General features: G+C 38.9%; 1 protein-coding gene across 1 annotated transcript in view; it reads left to right on the top strand.

Annotated features, from left to right (window-relative positions):
• C1H1orf87 (chromosome 1 C1orf87 homolog) overlaps positions 1–21,035 on the top strand; it is a 122,645-nt gene that overhangs the window by 82,898 nt on the left and 18,712 nt on the right. The window contains 1 exon segment of the mRNA XM_089921870.1: positions 305–378. Coding sequence (XP_089777996.1) covers positions 305–378 — 74 coding nt within the window.

Here is a 21,035-nt window from a genome sequence, read left to right on the forward strand (position 1 = left end):
ATCAGCCAGAATTTCCTGCAGTTCCCTGGACTCTGGGCTACATCTTCTGAGGCCTAACCCTTAGCCCAGCAGCAGACACCAACCTCCATTCTACTAGCCCCTGCAATAATTTTGTGAGTGCCTAATTTCCATTTCTAGTAGAGACACTTAAAGTAGCTTGTGTTTCCTTCACTGCACCCCAAATGATACAGACATCAAAAAACTCCTTTAATATCACTATCTGTATAAGCTTTAAGCTTTATTGCACATTCTTCCAGAGCTTCCCACATTGATCACAGGTATTATGTTTCCTTTTCTTTCACAGATGGCAGAATTTTGTTGAGTTGTTGAACAGAGCTTCATCTTATTTGTCATCTGATTTGCCTCCCAGAGAGTCTGGTTATTTTGTTCCTCGAGAGACCTCCTATTCCCAGAGCTCTAGTTGAGGCTGTGACTTAGCCCCAATGGTTTGTTAGTTGGGTTTCATCTCATTGCTCCCAGAAATGTAAATGGCTTACCAGTGAAGAAAAAATAAGAGTGAAGTTTTCCTTGATGGCTATACTTTAGGTCAGTTGGGTTGTAAAAGGCATAATTCTCCAAGCTGTATTATAACATGAAGCAGTCTCTAGTGATAGCCCTTTAAGAAGAATGCAGCACATTTATAAAAGAAGTCGATATTCCTTATTAGAATTTCAGTTGTACAGTCCCTTAGATCTGAGAATCCTGTAGCTAGGTACTTATTCCACTAATATCCCACCAAAGAACTCTCCAAGATTTATATATATATGTTTAGTGAACCAACTTTCTGTACACATTTTAAAAGAGACTAGTACAAGCAACTCTCTCAATAAAATGGACAACCTGGAAGAACTGGACAAATTCTTAGAAAGGTATAACCTTCCAAGACTGAACCAGGAAGAAATAGAAAATATGAACAGACCAATCACAAGTAATGAAATTGAAAATGTGATTAAAAATCTTCCAACAACAAAAGTCCAGGACCAGATAGCTTCACAGGTGAATTCAATCAAACATTTAGAGAAGAGCTAACACCCATCCTTCTCAAACTCTTCCAAAAATTGCAGAGGAAGGAACACTCACAAACTCATTCTACGAGACCACCATCACCCTGATACCAAAACCAGACAAAAAATGAAAATTACAGACCAATATCGCTGATGAATATAGATGCAAAATTCCTCAACAGGATTTGAGAAGATGGCGGAAGAGTAAGATGCGGAGATCACTTTCCTCCCCACAGGTACATCAGAAATACATCTACACGTGGAACAACTCCTATAGAACACCCACTGAACGCTGGCAGAAGATCTCAGACCTCCCAAAAGGCAAGAAACTCCCCACGTACCTGGGTAGGGCAAAAGGAAAAAAACAGAAAAAGAATAGGGACGGGACCTGCACCAGTGAGAGGGAGCTGTGAAGGAGGAAAGGTCTCCACACGCTAGAAGTGCCTTCGCAGGTGGAGACGGCGGGTGGCGGCCACGGAGGAGAGGACAGCAACAGGGGTGCGGAGGGCAAAGCAGAGAGATTCCCGCACAGCGGATCGCTGCCGACCGGCACTCACCAGCCCGAGAGGCTTGTCTGCTCACCCGCCGGGACGGGCGGGGGCTGGGAGCTGAGGCTTGGGCTTCAGTCGGAGCGCAGAGAGAGGACTGGGGTAGGCGGCGTGAACACAGCCTGAAGGGGGCTAGTGCACTACAGCTAGCCGGGAGCGGTTCCGGGAAAAGTCTGCAGCTGCCGAAGAGGCAAGAGACTTTTCCTTGCCTCTTTGTTTCCTGGTGCGCAAGGAGAGGGGATTAAGAGCGCTGCTTAAAGGAGATCCAGAGATGGGTGCGAGCTGCGGCTAACAGCGCGGACCCCAGAGACGGGCATGAGACGCTAAGGCTGCTGCTGCCGCCACCAAGAAACCTGTGTGCGAGCACAGGTCACTATCCACACCTCCCTTCCGGGGAGCCTGTGCAGCCCGCCACTGCCAGGGTCCCGTGATCCAGGGACAACTTCCCCGGGAGAACGCACAGCGCGTCTCAGGCTGGTGCAACGTCACGCCGGCCTCTGCCACCGCAGGCTCGCCGCGCATTCATACCCCTCCCTCCACCCGGCCTGAGTGAGCCAGAGCCCCCGAATCAGCGGCTCCTTTAACCCCGTCTTGCCTGAGTGAAAAACAGACGCCCTCCAGCGACCTACACGCAGAGGCGGGGCCAAATCCAAAGCTGAACCCAGGGAGCTGTGCGAACAGAGAAAGGGAAATTTCTCCCAGCAGCCTCAGACAGCGGATTAAAGCTCCACAATCAAATTCATGTACCCTGCATCTGTAGAATACTGGAAGAGATAAGAAATCATCCCAAATTGAGAAGGTGGACTTTGGGAGCAAGATAGATTATTTTTTCCCCTTTTCCTCTTTTTCTGAGTGTGTATGTATATGCTTCGGTGTGAGATTTTGTCTGTATAGCTTTGCTTTCACCATTTATCCTAGGGTTGTGTCCATCCGTTTTTTTTTACTTTTTAAAATTTTTTTCTTAAAATTTATTTTTTATTTTAATTATTTTATTTTATCTTACTTTATTTTATTTTATCCTCTTTCTTTCTTTCTTTCTTTATCTCTGTCTTTCTTTCTTTCTATTTTTTCTGCCTTTTATTCTGAGCCATGTGGAGGACAGGGTCTTGGTGCTCCAGCCGGGCATCAGGGCTGTTCCACGGAGGTGGGAGAGCCAAGTTCAGGACACTGGTCCACAAGAGACCTCCCGGCTCCACACAATATCAAATGGCGAATATCTCCCAGAGATCTCCATCTCAATGCCAAGACCCAGCTCCACTCAACGACCAGCAAGCTACAGTGCTGGACACGCTATGCCAAACAACTAGCAAGACAGGAACACAGCCTCATCCATTAGCAGAGAGGCTGCCTAAAATCATAATAAGGCCACAGACACCCCAAAACACACCACCAGACGTGGACCTACCCACCATAAAGACAAGATCCAGCCTCATCCACCAGAACACAGGCACTAGTCCCCTCCACCAGGAAACCTACACAACCCAATGAACCAACCTTAGCCACTGGGGACAGAAACCAAAAACAATGGGAACTACGAACCTGCAGCCTGTGAAAAGGATATCCCAAACACAATACAATAAGTAAAATGAAAAGACAGAAAAACACACCGCAGATGAAGGAGCAAGGTAAAAACCCACCAGACCTAACAAATGAAGAGGAAATAGGCAGTCTACCTGAAAAAGAGTTCAGAATACTGATAGTAAAGATGATCCAAAATCATGGAAATAGAATAGAGAAAATGCAAGAAACATTTAACAAGAACCTAGAAGAACTAAAAACGAAACAAGCAATGATGAACAACACAATAAATAAAATTAAAAATAGACGGGATCAATAGCAGAATAACTGAGGCAGAAGAACGGATAAGTGACCTAGAAGATAAAATGGTGGAAATAACTACTTCAGAAGAGAATAAAGAAAAAAGAATGAAAAGAATTGAGCACAGTCTAAGAGACCTCTGAGACAACATTCAGTGCACCAGCATACAAATTATAGGGGTCCCAGAAGAATAAGAGTAAAAGAAAGGGACTGAGAAAATATTTGAAGAGATTATAGTTGAAAACATCCCTAATATGGGAAAGGAAATAGTTAATCAAGTCCAGGAAAAACAGAGAGTCCCATACAGGATAAATCCAAGGAGAAACACGCCAAGACACATATTAATCAAACTATCAAAAAGTAAATACAAAGAAAAAATATTAAAAGCAGCAAGGGAAAAACAACAAATAACACACAAGGGAATCTCATAAGGTTAACAGCTAATCTTTCAGCAGAAAGTCTGCAAGCCAGAAGAGAGTGGCAGGACATATTTAAAGTGATAAAGGAGAAAAACCTACAACCAAGATTACTCTACCCAGCAATATCTCACTCAGATTTGACGGAGAAATTAAAACCTTTACAGACAAGCAAAAGCTGAGAGAGATCAGCACCACCAAACCAGCTTTACAACAAATGCTAAAGGATCTTCTCTAGGCAAGAAACACAAGAGAAGGAAAAGACCTACAATAACAACCCAAAACACTTTAAAAAATGGGAATAGGAACATACATATCGATAATTACCTTAAATGTAAATGGATTAAATGCTCCCACCAACGACACAGACTGGCTGAATGGATACAAAAACAACACACATATATATGCTGTCTACAAGAGACCCACTTCAGACATAGGGACACATACAGACTGAGGTGAGGGGATGGAAAAAGATATTCCATGCAAATGGAAATCAGAAGAAAGCTGGAGTAGCAATTCTCATATCAGACAAAATAGATTTTAAATTAAAGACTGTTACAAGACACAAAGAAGGACACTACATAATGATCAAGGGATCGATCCAAGAAGAAGATATAACAATTGTAAATATTTATGCATCCATCATAGGAGCACCTCAATACATAAGGCAAATACTAACAGCCTTAAAAGGGGAAATCGACAGTAACACAATCATAGTAAGGGCTTTAACACCCACTTTCACCAATGGACAGATCATCCAAAATGAAAATAAATAAGGAAACACAAGCTTTAAATGATACATTAAACAAGATGTACTTCATGGATATTTATAGGACTTTCCTTCCAAAAACAACAGAATACACGTTTTTCTCAAGTGCTTATGGAATATCCTCTAGGATAGATCCTATCTTCGGTTACAAATCTAGCCTTGGTAAATTTAAGAAAATTGAAATCGTATCAAGCATCTTTTCTGACACCAACGCTATGAGACTAGATATCAATTACAGGAAAAGATCTGTAAAACATACAAACACATGGAGGCTAAACAATACACTACTTAATAACGAAGTGATTACTGAAGAAATCAAAGACAAAATTTAAAAATACCTAGAAACAAATGACAATGGAAACACGATGACCCAAAAATGATGGGATGCAGCAAAAGCAGTTCTAACAGGGAAGTTTATAGCAAAACAATCCTACCTTAAGAAACATGAAACATCTCAAATAAACAACCTAACCTTGCACCTAAAGCAATTAGAGAAAGAAGAACAAAAAAAACCCAAAGTTAGCAGAAGGAAAGAAATCATAAAGATTAGATCAGAAATAAATGAAAAAGAAATGAAGAAAATGATAGCAAAGATCAATAAAACTAAAAGCTGGTTCCTTGAGGAGATAAACAAAATGGGTAACCATTAGCCAGACACATGAAGAAAAAAAGGGAGAAGACTTAAATCAATAGAATTAGAAATGAAAAAGGAGAAGTAACAACTGACACTGCAGAAATACAAAGGATCATGAGAGATTACTACAAGCAACTCTATGCCAATAAAATGGACAACCTGGAAGAAATGGACAAATTCTTAGATACGCACAACATGCTGAGACTGAACCAAGAAGAAACAGAAAATATGAACACACCGATCGCAAGCACTGAAATTGAAACTGTGATTAAAAATCTTCCAACAAACAAAAGCCCAGGACCAGATGGCTTCACAGGCAAATTCTATCAAAATTTAGAGAAGAGCTAACACCTAGCTTTCTCAAACTCTTCCAAAATATAGCAGAGGGAGGAACACTCCCAAACTCATTGTACGAGGCCACCATCACCCTGATACCAAAACCAGACAAGGATGTCACAAAGAAAGAAAACTACAGGCCAATATTACTGATGAACATAGATGCAAAAATCCTCAAGAAAATACTAGCAAACAGAATCCAACAGCACATTAAAAGGATCATACACCATGATCAAGTGGGGTTTATTCCAGGAATGCAAGGATTCTTCAATATATGCAAATCAATCAACGTGATACACCATATTAGCAAATTGAAGGAGAAAAACCATATGATCATCTCAATAGATGCAGAGGAAGCTTTTGACAAAATTCAACACCCATTTATGATAAAAACCCTCCAGAAAGTAGGCATAGAGGGAACTTTCCTCAACATAATAAAGGCCATATATGACAAACCCACAGCCAACATCGTCCTCAATGGTGAAAAACTGAAACCATTTCCACTAAGATCAGGAACAAGACAAGGTTGCCCACTCTCACCACTGTTATTCAACATAGTTTTGGAAGTTTTAGCCACAGCAATCAGAGAAGAAAAAGAAATAAAATGAATCAAAATCAGAAAAGAAGAAATAAAGCTGTCACTGTTAGCAGATGACATCATACTATACATAGAGAATCCTAAAGATGCTACCAGAAACATACTTGAACTAATCAATGAATTTGGTAAAGTGGCAGGATACAAAATTAATGCACAGAAATCTCTGGCATTCTTATAAACTAATGATGAAAAATCTGAAAGTGAAAATAAGGAAACACTCCCATTTACCATTGCAACAAAAAGAATAAAATATCTAGGAATAAACCTACCTAGGGAGACAAAAGACCTGTATGCAAAAAATTATAAGACACTGATGAAAGAAATTAAAGATGATACAAATAGATGGAGAGATATACCATGTACTTAGATTGGAAGAATCAACACTGTGAAAATCACTCTACTACCCAAAGCAATCTACAGATTCAATGCAATGCCTATCAAACTACCACTGGCATTTTTCACAGAACTAGAACAAAAAAATTTCACAATTTATATGGAAACACAAAAGACCCCGAATAGCCAAAGCAATCTTGAGAACGAAAAATGGAGCTAGAGGAACCAGGCTTCCTGACTTCAGACTATACTACAAAGCTACAATAATCAAGACAATATGGTACTGGCACAAAAACAGAAAGATAGATCAATGGAACAGGATAGAAAGCCCAGAGATAAACCCATGCACATATGGTCACCTTATCTTTGATAAAGGGGGCAAGAATATACAGTGGAGAAAAGACAGCCTCTTCAATAAGTGGTGCTGGGAAAACTGGACAGGTCCATATAAATGTATGAAATTAGAACACTCCCTAACAACATACATAATAATAAACTCAAAATGGATTAAAAACCTAAATGTAAGGCCAGACACTATCAAACCCTTAGAGGAAAACATAGGTAGAACACTCTATGAGATAAATCACAGCAAGATCCTTTTTGACCCACCTCCTAGAGAAATGGAAATAAAAACAAAAATCAACAAATGGGACCTAATGAAACTTCAAAGCTTTTGCTCAGCAAAGGAAACCCTAAACAAGACCAAAGACAACCCTCAGAATGGGAGAAAATATTTGCAAATGAAGCAAGTGACAAAGGATTAATCTCCAAAATTTACAAGCAGCTCATGCACCTCAATACCAAAGAAACAAACTACCCAATCCGAAAATGGGCAGAAGACCTAAATAGACATTTCTCCAAAGAAGATATACAGATTGCCAACAAACACATGAAAGAAAGCTCAACATCATTAATCATTAGAGAAATGCAAATGAAAACTACAATGAGATATCATCTCACACCGGTCAGAATGACCATCATCAAAAAATGTAGAAACAGTAAATGCTGGAGAGGGTATGGAGAAAAGGTAACCCTCTTGCACTGTTGGTGGGAATGTAAATTGATACAGCCACTATGGAGAACAATATGGAGGTTTCTTAAAAAACTACCAATAGAACTACCATATGACCCAGCAATTCCACTACTGGACATATACCCTGAGAAAACCATAATTCAAAAAGAGTCATGTACTTGGGGCTTCTCTGTGATGCAGTGGTTGAGAGTCTGCCTGCTGATGCAGGGGACATGGGTTCATGCCCCCGTCCAGGAGGATCCCACATCCCATGGAGCGGCTGGGCCTGTGAGCCATGGCCTCTGAGCCTGCGTGTCTGGAGCCTGTGTTCCACAACAGGAGAAGCCACAACAGTGAGAAGCCCGCGTACCAAAAAAAAAAAAAAGAGTCATGTACCAAAATGTTCATTGCAGCTCTATGTACAATAGCCAGGATATGGAAGCAACCTAAGTGTCCATAAACAGATGATTGGATAAAGAGGATGTGGCACATATATACAATGGAATATTACTCAGTCATAAAAGGAAACAAAATTGAGTTATTTGTAGTGAGGTGGATGGACCTACAGCCTGTCATACAGAGTGAAGTAAGTCAGAAAGAGAAAAAGAAATACCGTATGCTAACACATATATATGGAAACTAAGAAAAAAATAAAAATAAAGGTCATGAAGAACCTAGGGGTAAGACGGGAATAAAGACACAGACCTACGAGTGCATGGACTTGAGGATATGGGGAGGGGGAAGGGTAAGCTGTAACAAAATGAGAGAGTGGCATGGACATATATGCACTACCAAACGTAAAATAGATAGCTAGTGGGAAGTAGCCGCATAGCAGAGGGAGATCAGCTAGGTGGTTTTTGACCACCTAGAGGAGTGGGATAAGGAGTGTGGGAGGGAGGGAGACACAAGAGGGAAGAGATATGGGAACATATGTATATGTATAACTGATTCACTTTGTTATAAAGCAGAAACTAACACACCATTGTAATGCAATTATACTCCAATAAAGATGTTAAAAAAAGAAATCCTCAACAAAATACTAGCAAACAGAATCCAATGACACATTAAAAGGATCATACACCATGATCAAGTGGGATGTATCCCAGGGATGCAAGGATTATTCAATATATGCAAATCATTCAATGTGACACACCATATTAACAAATTGAAGGATAAAAAGCATATGATCATCTCAATAGATGCAGAAAAAGCTTTTGACAAACTTCAAAACCATTTATGATAAAAACTGTCCAGAAAGTAGGCATTGAGAGAACCTACCTAAACATAATAAAGGCCATATACAACAAACCTGCAGCAAATATCATTGTCAATGGTGAAAAACTGAAAGCATTTTCTCTAAGATAAGGAACAAGACAGAGATGTCCACTCTTGCCACTATTATTCAACATAGTTTTGGAAGTCCTAGCCATGGCAATCAGAGAAGAAAAAGAAATAAAAGGAATCCAAATTGGAAAAGAAGAAGTAGAATGGCCACTGTTTGCAGATGACATGATACTATACATAGAAAATCGTAAAGATGCCACCAGAAGACTACTAGAGCTAATCAATGAATTTGGTAAAGCTGCAGGATACAAAATTAATGGACAGAAATCTCTTGTATTCCTATACACTAACAATGAAAGATCAGAAAGTGGAATTAAGGAAACGATCCCCTTCTCCACTGCAATAAAAAGAATAAAATACCTAGGAATAAACCTACCTAAGGAGGTAAAAGAACTGTACTCAGAAAACTATAGGAGACTGATGAAAGAAATCAAAGATGACACAAACAGATGGAGAGATATACCATGTTCTTGGATTGAAAGAATCAATATTGTGAAAATGACTATGCTACCCAAAGCAAATTACAGATTCAATGCAACCTCTATCAAATTACCAATGGAATTTTTTATAGAACTAGGACAAAAAAATCTTAAAATTTCTATGGAGATAAAAAAGACCATGAAAAGCCAGAGCAATCTTGGGGAAGAAAAATGGAGCTAGAGCAATCAGACTCCCTGACTTCAGACTATACTACAAAGCTACAGTAATCAAGACAATATGGTACTCGCACGAAAACTGACATACAGATCAATGCAACAGGATAGAAAGCCCAAAGATAAACTCATGCACCTATGGTCAACTAATGTATGACAAAGGAGGCAAGGATATACAATGGAGAAAAGACAGTCTCTTCAATAAGTGGTGCTTAGAAAACTGGACAGCTACATGTAAAAGAATGAAATTAGAACACACCCTAGAACTATATACAAAAATAAACTCAAAATGGATTAAAGACCTAAATGTAAGACCAGACACTATAAAACTCTTAGAGGAAAACATAGGAAGAACACTCTTTGACATAAATCACAGCAAGATCCTTTTTGACCCACCTCCTAGAGTAATGGATATAAAAACAAAAATAAACAAATGGGACCTAATGAAACTTAAAATTATTAATTATTAGAGAAATGAAAATCAAAACTACAACGAGGTATCACCTCACAGCAGTTAGAATGAGCATCAGCAGGAAATCTACAAACAACAAATGCTGGAGAGGGTGTGGAGAAAAGGGAGACCTCTTGCACTGTTGGTGGGAATGTAAGTTGATACAGCAGTGTGGAGAACAGTATGGGGGGTCCTTAAAAAACTAAAAATAGAATTACCATATCACCCAACAATCCCACTACTGGGCATATACCAAGAGAAAAATGTAATTCAAAAAGGCACATGCACCCCAATGTTCATTGCAGCACTATTTACAATAGCCAGGTAATGGAATCAACCTAAATGTCCATTGACAGATGAATGGATAAAGAAGAAGTGGTACATATATACAATGGAATATTAACCATAAAAAGGAATGAAATTGGGTCATATGTAGAGACATGGATGGACCTAGAGACTGTCATACAGAGTGAAGTAAGTCAGGAAGAGAAAAACAAATACTGTATATTAATGCATATATGTGGAATCTAGAAAAATGGTACAGATGAACCAGTTTTCAAGGCAGAAATAGAGACACAGATGTAAAGAACAAGGACACCAAGGTGGGAAAGTGGGGTGGGGGGGGGTTGAATTGGGAGATTGGATTATATACACTAATATGTATAAAATAGATAACTGATAAGAACCTAAAAGAAAAAAACAAGATGGAAAAAATTAAAGGATCCTTCAGGCACCATTTAATTAAATAACAGTATATCCAATTGATAAAAACTATGCAGCTGTAAAATAACATGGCTGATCTGATACAGGAAGATTTCCAAGACATATTATTAAGTGAAATGATAAAGACGAATTGGGCAAAATATTTAGCAATTAGCAAGTGTTATATATGACAAGTGAAAAAATATGCATTGATATTAATCTTTTGTTGCAATTCTCTATTTACTACATCCATCAACTGTTTGGTGATTACACTTTAGATCAAGATACAAGGTACTGAGAATTTGGGGGGAAGCATAGTATATCAGTTTACATTCCAGTGGTAAAACCAGATATCTCACTAGGTATTTCAAACACAGGGAATTTATAGCAGGGGATTGAGAGATTGGTTATTACCAATATTATTGATAGAAGACTGAAATAGCAAAAAGAGGATTGTGAGTGTATTCATTTCCCTAGGGCATTTGTCATTAACAAAGTACCACAAACTGGGTGGCTTAAAATAACAGAAATATCTTTTCTCGTGGTTCTGAGACTAGAAGTCTGAAATCAAGATATCAGGAGGGCCATGCTACCTCTCAAGGCTCTAGGAAAGAGTCTTTCCTCGCCTCTCCCAGCTTCTGGTGGCCCCAAGACTTCCTTGGCTGATGGCTGCATAACTGCAATCTCTGTCTCTGTCTTCACATGGCCTTCTTTCCTCTCTGCCTCTTTTTTGTCTCTGCATCTAATCCCCCTCTCTTTCTCTGTACAAATACACTACTGTTCATTCAACTTCAGGCCCACCCAAATCCATAATGACATCACCTTAACCTGATTACATATAGAAGACGTTTACAAACAAGGTCATATTAACAGATTTCAGTGGTACCTACGTTAGGGGACACAATCCAACCCATGACCATGAGGTAACCCAGAGATTAGTAACTGTAGGAAGCAGCTGCCATCCTTAGGACTGAGGAAACATAGAAAAAGACATGCTATTAGCAGAGTCTAGAATCTCATAGGTGATTATGAGTCTGACAAACAAAAAGTTTAGGCAATATTACGCTTTATAGAGTAACAGAGTAAATTCTGACAAACAAAAAGTTTAGGCAATATTACGCTTTATAGAGTAACAGGAGCATCGTGGTACTGTTGTTGCACTGTTGTGATAGCCTGTTGCTTACTGAGAAACTTAATGTTTTGATCTCTTCCCATTTCAGTATTGCTGGAGCTATGATTATTAAATGCTGTTAGGCACTGAGTGGGCCATTTTGTTTGCATGTTCTCTAGCCCCACATGTAAGTGTCATGAAAGGAAAGAAGTGGCGTTATAAGAAAATAAAGACAACTACTCATTTACAGTGTGTAGAATTGTAAATTTTCTCATTCCAATTTTCACTCAAAGATTATATCATAACCTGACTAAAATGACTCATTTTATATATACTCCCTCATATTATAAAACTTTTCACATTTGGAATCACAAAAATCCTGTGAACTTGTTTTTACTGTATGTATGATTATCACATAAAAACTTAATGTTGGTAAGTTAGACTTAGGACTAGAATGGACCTGTTGGCAAGATCAACTAGAAGACTAGACAAAATACAAAATACCATATGATCATCTCAATAGATGCAGAAAAAGCTTTTGACAAAATTCAACACTGATTTTTGATAAAAACTCTCCAGAAAGGGGACATAGAGGGAACCTACCTCAACATAATAAAGCCCATATATGACAAACCCACAGCAAACATCATTCTCAATGGTGAAAAACTGAAAAAGTATTTCCTCTAAGATCAGGAACAAAACAAAGATGTCCAGTCTCACCACTATTATTCAACATAGTTTTGGAAGTCCTAGCCATGGCAATCAGATAAGAAAAAGAAATAAAAGGAATCTAAATTGGAAAAGAAGAAGTAAAACTGTCACTGTTTGTAGATGACATGATACTATACATAGAAACTCCTAAGGATGCTACAGGAAAACTACTAGAGCTCATTAATAAAATTTGGTAAAGTTGCAGGATACAAAATTTATACACAGAAATCTCTTGCATTCGTATACACTAATGACAGAAGATCAGAAAGAGAAATTAAGGAAACAATCCCATTCACCATTGCAACAAAAAGAATAAAATACCTAGGAATCAACCTACCTTGGGAGGCAAAACACCTGTACTCAGAAAACTATCAGATAAGTTTTGATAAGATACTGATGAAAGAAATCAAAGACAACACAAACAGATGGAAAGATATACCATGTTCTCGGATTGGAAGAATCAACATTGTGAAAATGACTCTACTACCCAAAGCAATCTACAGATTCAATGCAATCCCTATCAAATTACCAATGGCATTTTTCACAGAATTAGAACAAAAACTTTTACAACTTATATGGAACGAAAAATCTCGAATAGCCAAAGCAATCTTAACAAAGAAAAATGGAGCTGTAGGAATCAAGCTCCCTGACTTCAGGCTATACTACAAAGCTACAGTCATCAGAACAGTATGGTACTGGCACAAAAACAGAAATACATATCAATGGAACAGGACACAAAACCCAGAGATAAACCCATGCAGCTTTGGTCACCTAATCTGTGACAAAGGAGGCAAGAATATACAATGGAGGAAAGACAGTCTCTTCAATAAGTGTTGCTGGGAAAACTGGACAGCTACATGTAAAAGAATAAAATTAGAACACTCCCTAACACTATACACAAAAATAAACTCAAGAGGAGCTTCAAGATGGCAGAAGAGTAAGATGTGGAGATCACATTCCTCCCCACAAATACATCAGAAATACATCTACATGTGGAACAACCCCTACAGAACACCTACTGAACACTGGCAGAAGATCTCAGACCTCCCAAAAGGGAAGAAACTCCCCATGTACCTGGGTAGGGCAAAAGAAAAAAGAAAAAAACAGAGACAAAAGAATAGGGATGGGATGGGACCTGCACCAGTGAGAGGGAGCTGTGAAGGAGGAAAGGTTTCCACACACTAGGAAGCCCCTTCACGGGCAAAGACTGCGGGTGGTGGAGGGGGAAGATTCTGAGCCACGGAGCAGAGCACAGCAACAGGGATGCAGAGGACAAAGCAGAGAGATTCCCGCACAGAGGATCGGTACCGACCAGCAGCCACCAGACTGTGAGGCTTGTCTGCTCACCTGCCAGGACAGGTGGGGGCTGGAAGCTGAGGCCCCAGCTTCAGTAGGATCCCGGGAGAGGACTGGGGTTGGCTGTGTGAACACAGGCTGAAGGGGGCTAATTCGCCACAGCTAGCCGGGAGGGAGTCCGGGAAAAATTCTGGAACTGCCGAAGAGGCAAGACACTTTTTCTTGCCTCTTTGTTTTCTGGTGCACGAGGAGAGGTGATTAAGAGTGCCACTTAAAGGAGCTCCAGAGACGGGTGCGAGCTGTGGCTAACAGCGCGGACCCCAGAGATGGGCATGAGACGCTAAGGCTGTTGCTGCGGCCACCAAGAAGCCTATGTGCAAGCACAGGTCACTATCCACACTTCCCCTCCCAGGAGCCTGTGCAGCCCGCCACCATCAGCGTCCCATGATCCAGGGACAACTTCCCCGGGAGAATGCATGGCATGCCTCAAGTTGTTGCAATGCCATGCCAGCCTCTGCCGCCGCAGGCTTACCCCGCATCCATACCCCTCCCTCCCCCCGGCCTGAGTGAGCCAGAGCCCCCGAATCAGCTGCTCCTTTAAACCTGTCCTCTCTGAGCGAAGAACAGACACCCTCAGATGACCTACATGCAGAGGCAGGGCCAAATCCAAAGCTGAACCCTGGGAGCTGTGCAAAGAAAGAAGAGAAAGGGAAATCTCTCCCAGCAGCCTCAGGAGCAGCAGATTAACTCTCCACAATCAACTTGATGTACCTTGTATCTGTGGAATACCTGAATAGATAGCGAATCATCCCAAATTGAGGAGGTGGACTTTGGGAGCAACAATATATTTTTTTCCCCTTTTTCTCTTTTTTTGAGTGTGCATGTGTATGCTTCTCTGTGTGATTTTATCTGTATAGCTTTGCTTTTACCATTTATCCTAGGGTTCTGTCTGTCCTTTTTTTTTTTCCCTTTTCTTTTTTTCTTTAGTATAGTTTTTAGTGCGTGTTATCATTGGTGGATTTGTTTTTTGGTTTGGTTGCTCTCTTCTTTCTTTCTTTCTTTCTTTTATTACTTTTAATTTTTTTAATAATTAATTTTTATTTTAAAAACTTTATTTTATTTTATCTTTTCCTTTCTTTCTTTCTTTTTTACTCCCTTTTATTCTGAGCTGTGTGGATGACAGGCTCTTGGTGCTCCGGCCAGGGGTCAGGGCTGTGCCTCTGAGGTGGGAGAGCCAAGTTCAGGACATTGGTCCATTAGAGATCTCCCAGCTCCTTGTAATATCAAACGGCGAATATCTCACAGAGATCTCCATCTCAATGCCAAGACCCAGCTCCATTCAAGAAACAACAAGCTACAGTGCAGGACACCCTATGCCAAACAACTAGCAAGACAGGAACACAACCTCACTCAACAACAGAGAGGCTGTCTAAAATCATAATAAGGTCACAGATACCCTGAAACACATCACCAGACGTGGACCCTCCTACAAGAAAGAGAAGATCCAGCCTCACCCACCAGAACACAGGCACTAGTCCCCTCCACCAGGAAACCTACACAACCCAATGAACCAACCTTAGCCACTGGGGACAGACACCAGAAACAACAGGAACTACGAACCTGCAGCCTGTGAAAAGGAGACCTCAAACACAGTAAGTTAAGCAAAAGGAGAAGACAGAGAAACACAGAGCAGATGAAGGAGCAAGGTAAAATCTCACCAGACCTAATAAATGAAGAGGAAATAGGCAGCCTACCTGAAAAATAATTCAGAATAATGATAGTAAAGATGATCCAAAATCTTAGAAATAGTATGCAAAAAATACAAGAGATGCTTAACAAGGACCTAGAAGAACTAAAGAGCAAACAAACAATGATGAACAACACAATAAATGAAATTAAAAATTCTCTAGAAGGGATCAATAGCAGAATAACTGAGACGGAAGAACGGATAAGTGACCTGGAAGATAAAATGGTGGAAATAACTACTGCAGAGAAGAATAAGAAAAAAGAATGAAAAGAATTGAGGACAGTCTCAAAGACATCTGGGACAACATTAAACGCACCAGCATTCGAATTATAGGGGTCCCAGAAGGAAAAGAGAAAAAGAAAGAGACTGAGAAAATATTTGAAGAGATTATAGTTGAAAACTTCCCTAATATGGGAGAGGAAATAGTTAATCAAGTCCAGGAAAAACAGAGCGTCCCATATAGGACAAATCCAAGAAGAAGCATGCCAAGACACATATTAAACTATCAAAAATTAAATACAAAGAAAAAATATTAAAAGCAGCAAGGGAAAAACAACAAATAACATACAAGGGAATCCCCATAAGGTTAACAGCTGATCTTTCAGCAGAAAGTCTGCAAGCCAGAAAGGAGTGGCAGGACATATTTGAAGTGATGAAAGGGAAAAACCTACAACCAACATTACCCTACACAGCAAGGATCCCATTCAGATTTGATGGAGAAATTAATACCTTTACAGACAAGCAAAAGCTAACAGAATTCAGCACCACCAAACCAGCTTTACAACAAATGCTAAAGGAACTTTTCTAGGCAAGAAACACAAGACAAGGAAAAGACCTACAATAACAAACCCAAAACAATTAAGAAAATGGTAATAGGAACATATATATCGATAATTAGCTTAATTATAAATGGATTAAATGCTCCAACCAAAATACATAGACTGGCTGAATGGATACAATAACAAGACCCATATATATGCTGTCTACAAGAGACCCACTTCAGACCTAGGGACACAAACAGGCTGCAAGTGAGGGAATGGAAAAACATATTCCATGCAAATGGAAATCAAAAGAAAGCTAGAGTATCAATTTTCATAGCAGACAAAATAGACTTTAAAACAAAGACTATTACAAGAGACAATAATGATCAAGGGATCAATCCAAGAAGAAGATATAAAATTGTAAATATTTATGCACCCAACATAGGAGCACCACAATACATACGGCAAATACTAACAGCCATAAAAGGGGAAACTGACAGAAACACAATCATAGTAGGGGACTTTAACACCCCACTTTCACCAATGGACAGATCATCCAAAATGACAATAAATAAGGAAAAACAAGCTTTAAATAATACATTAAACAAGAATGACTTAATTGATATTTATAGGACATTCCATACAAAAAACAACATTCCATGCAAAAACAACAACTTTCTTCTCAAGTGCTCATGGAACATTCTCCAAGATAGATCATATCTTGGGTCACAAATTAAGCCTTGGTAAATATAAGAAAATTGAAATCGTATCAAGTATCTTCTCTGACCACAATGCTATGAGACTAGATATCAATTACAGGAAAAGGTCTCTAAAAAGTACAAACACATGGAGGCTAAACAACACACTACTTAATAACCCAGAGATCACTGAAGAAATCAAAGAGGAAATCAAAAATTACCTAGAAACAAATAACAGTGAACACACGATGACCCAAAACCTATGGGAAGCAGCAAAAGCAGTTCTAAGAGGGAAGTTTATAGCAATAAAATCCTACCTTAAGAAACAAGAAACATACAAAATAAACAACATAACCTTACACCTAAATCAATTAGAGAAAGAAAAAAAAAAACCAAAGTTACCAGAAGGAAAGAAATCATAAAGATCAGATCAGAAATAAATGAAACAGAAATGGAGGAAACAATAGCAAAGATCAAGAAACCTAAAAGCTGGTTCTTTGAGAAGATAAAAAATATTGATAAACCATTAGCCAGACTCATCAAGAAATAAAGGGAGAAGACTCAAATCAATAGAATTAGAAATGAAAAAGGAGAAGTAACAACTGACACTTCAGAAATACAAAGGATCATAAGAGATTACTACAAGCAACTCTATGCCAATAAAATGGACAACCTGGAAGAAATGGACAAATTCTTAGAAATGCACAACCTTCCGAGACTGAACCAGGAAGAAACAGAAAATATGAATAGACCAATCACAAGTACTGAAATTGAAACTGTGATTAAAAATCTTCCAACAAACAAAAACGCAGGACCAGATGGCTTCACAGGCGAATTCTATCAAACATTTAGAGAAGAGCTAACACCTATTCTTCTCAAACTCTTCCAAAATGTAGCAGAGGGAGGAACAGTCCCAAACTCGTTCTAAAAGGCCACCATCACCCTGATACCAAAACCAGACAAAGATGTCACAAAGAAAGAAAACTACAGGCCAATATCACTGATGAACATAAATGCAAAATCCTCAATGAAATACTAGCAAACAAAATCCAACAGCACATTAAAAGGATCATACACCATGATCAAATGGGGTTTAACCCAGGAATGCAAGGATTCTTCAATATACGCAAATCAATCAATGTGATACACCATATTAACAAATTGAAGGAGGAAACCCATATGATCATCTCAGTAGATGCAGGGAAAGCCTTTGACAAAATTCAACACCCATTTATGATAAAAACCCTCCAGAAAGTAGGCATAGAGGGAACTTTCCTCAACATATTAAAGGCCATATGTGACAAACCCACAGCCAACATCGTCCTCAATGGTGAAAAACTGTAACCAATTCCACTAAGAACAAGAACAAGCCAAGGTTGCCCACTCTCACCACTATTATTCAACATAGTTTTGGAAGTTTTAGCCACAGCAATCAGAGAAGAAAAAGAAATAAAAAGAATCAAAATCAGAAAAGAAGAAATAAAGCTGCCACTGTTAGCAGATGACATCATACTATACATAGAATATCCTAAGGATGCTACCAGAAAAGTACTAGAGCTAATCAATGAATTTGGTAAAGTAGCAGGATACAAAATTAATGCACAGAAATCTCTCGCATTCCTATACACTAATGATGAAAAGTCTCAAAGAGAAATGAAGGAAACACTCCCATTTACCATTGCAACAAAGAAGAATAAAATACCTAGGAATAAACCTACCTAAGGAGACGAAAGACCTATATGCAGAAAACTATAAGCCACTGATGAAAGAAATTAAAGATGATACAAACAGATGGAGAGATATACCATGTTCTTGGATTGGAAGAATCAACATTGTGAAAATGACTATACTACCCAAAGCAATCTACAGATTCAGTGTAATCCCTATCAAACTACCAATGGGGTTTTTCACAGAACTAGAAAAATATTTTTCACAATTTGTATGGAAACTAAAACACCCCAAATAGCCAAAGCAATTTGAGAACGAAAAACGGAGCAGGAGGAATCAGGCTCCCTGACTTCAGACTATACTACAAAGCTAAAGTAATCAAGACAGTATGGTACTGGCACACAAACAGAGATATAGGTCAATGGAACAGGATAGAAAGCCCAGTCATAAACCCATGTACATATGGTCACCTTATCTTTGATAAAGGAGACAAGAATATACAGTGGAGAAAAGACAGCCTCTTCAATAAGGGGTGCTGGGAAAACTGGACAGCTACATGTATAAGAATGAAATTAGAACACTCCCTAACACCATACACAAAAATAAACTCAAAATGGATTAAAGACGTAAATGTAAGGCCAGACACTATCAAACTCTTAGAGGAAAACATAGGCAGAACACTCTATTATGACCTAAATCATGGCAAGATCCTTTTTGAGCCACCTCCTAGAGAAATGGAAATAAAAACAAAAATTAAAAAATGGGACCTAATGAAACTTCAAAGCTTTTGCTCAGCAAAGGAAACCCTAAACAAGACCAAAGACAACCCTCAGAATGTGAGAATATATTTGCAAATGAAGCAAGTGACAAAGGATTAATCTCCAAAATTTACAAGCAGCTCATGCAGCTCAATATCAAATAAACAAACAACCCAATCCAAAAATGGGCAGAATACCTAAATAGACATTTCTCCAAAGAAGATATACAGATTGCCAACAAACACATGATAGGATGCTCAACATCACTAATCATTAGAGAAATGCAAATCAAAACCACAATGAGATATCATCTCACACCACTCAGAATGGACAGCATCAAAAAATGTACAAAAATTAAATGCTGGAGAGGCTGTGGAGAAAAGGGAACCCTCTTGCATTGTTGTTGGGAATGTAAATTGATACAGCCACTATGGAGAACTGTATGGAGGTTCCTTAAAAAACTAAAAATAGAACTACCATATGACCCAGCAATCCCACTACTGGGCATATACCCTGAGAAAACCATATTTCAAAAAGAGTCATGTATCACAATGTTCATTGCAGGTCTATTTACAATAGCCAGGACATGGAAGCAACTTAAGTGTCCATTGACAGGTGAATGGATAAAGAAGATGTGGCACATATATACAATGGAATATTACTCAGCCATAAAAAGAAATGAAATTGAGTTATTTGTAGTGAGGTGGATGGACCTAGAGTCTGTCATACAGAGTGAAGTAAGTCAGAAGGAGAAAAAAAATACTGTATGCTAACACATATATATGGAATCTAAAAAAAAAAAATGGTCATGAAGAACCTGGGTGCAAGATGGGAATAAAGACGCAGACCTACTAGAGAATGGACTTGAGGACATGGGGAGGGGGAAGGGTAAGCTGGGACAAAGTGAGAGAGTGGCATGGACATATATACATTACCAAATGTAAAATAGATAGCTGGTGGGAAGCAGCTGCATAGCACAGGGAGATTGGCTCAGTGCTTTGTGACCACCTAGAGGGGTGGGATAGAGACAGTGGGAGGGAGGGGGATGCAAGAGGGAAGAGATATGGGGATATATGTATATGTATAACTGATTCACTTTGTTATAAAGCAGAAACTAACACACCATTCTAAAGCAATTATACTCCGATAAAGATGTTAAAGTAAATAAATAAATAAATAAAATAAACTCAAAATTAATTAAAGACCTAAATATAAGGCCAGACAGTATAAAACTTTTAGAGGAAAACAAAGGCAGAACACCCTTTGACATAAATCACAAGATGTTTTTTGACCCATCTCCTAGAGTCATGAAAATAAAAACAAAAATAAACAAATAGGATCTAAGTAAACTTAAAAGCTTTTGCACAGCAAGGAAACCATAAACAGCATGAAAAGACAACCCTCAGAATGGGAGAAAATAATTTGCAAACAAAGCAACCAACAAGGGATCCATGTCCAAAATATACAAACAGCTCATGCAGCTCAATATCAGAATAAATAAATCAAATAACAATCAAAAAATGAGCAGAACATCTATATTGACACTTCTCCAAAGAAGATGTATGGGTGACCAAAAAGCACATGAAAAGATGCTCAATGTCACTAATTATTAGAGAAATGCAAATCAAAATTACAGTGAGGTATCATCTCACACCAGTCAGAATGGC

The sequence above is a fragment of the Delphinapterus leucas genome, chromosome 1, assembly GCF_059928025.1.
Source record: "Delphinapterus leucas isolate spDelLeu-1000000601 "Yukka" chromosome 1, BTC_Dleu_Yukka2, whole genome shotgun sequence".
Taxonomy (NCBI): domain Eukaryota; kingdom Metazoa; phylum Chordata; class Mammalia; order Artiodactyla; family Monodontidae; genus Delphinapterus; species Delphinapterus leucas.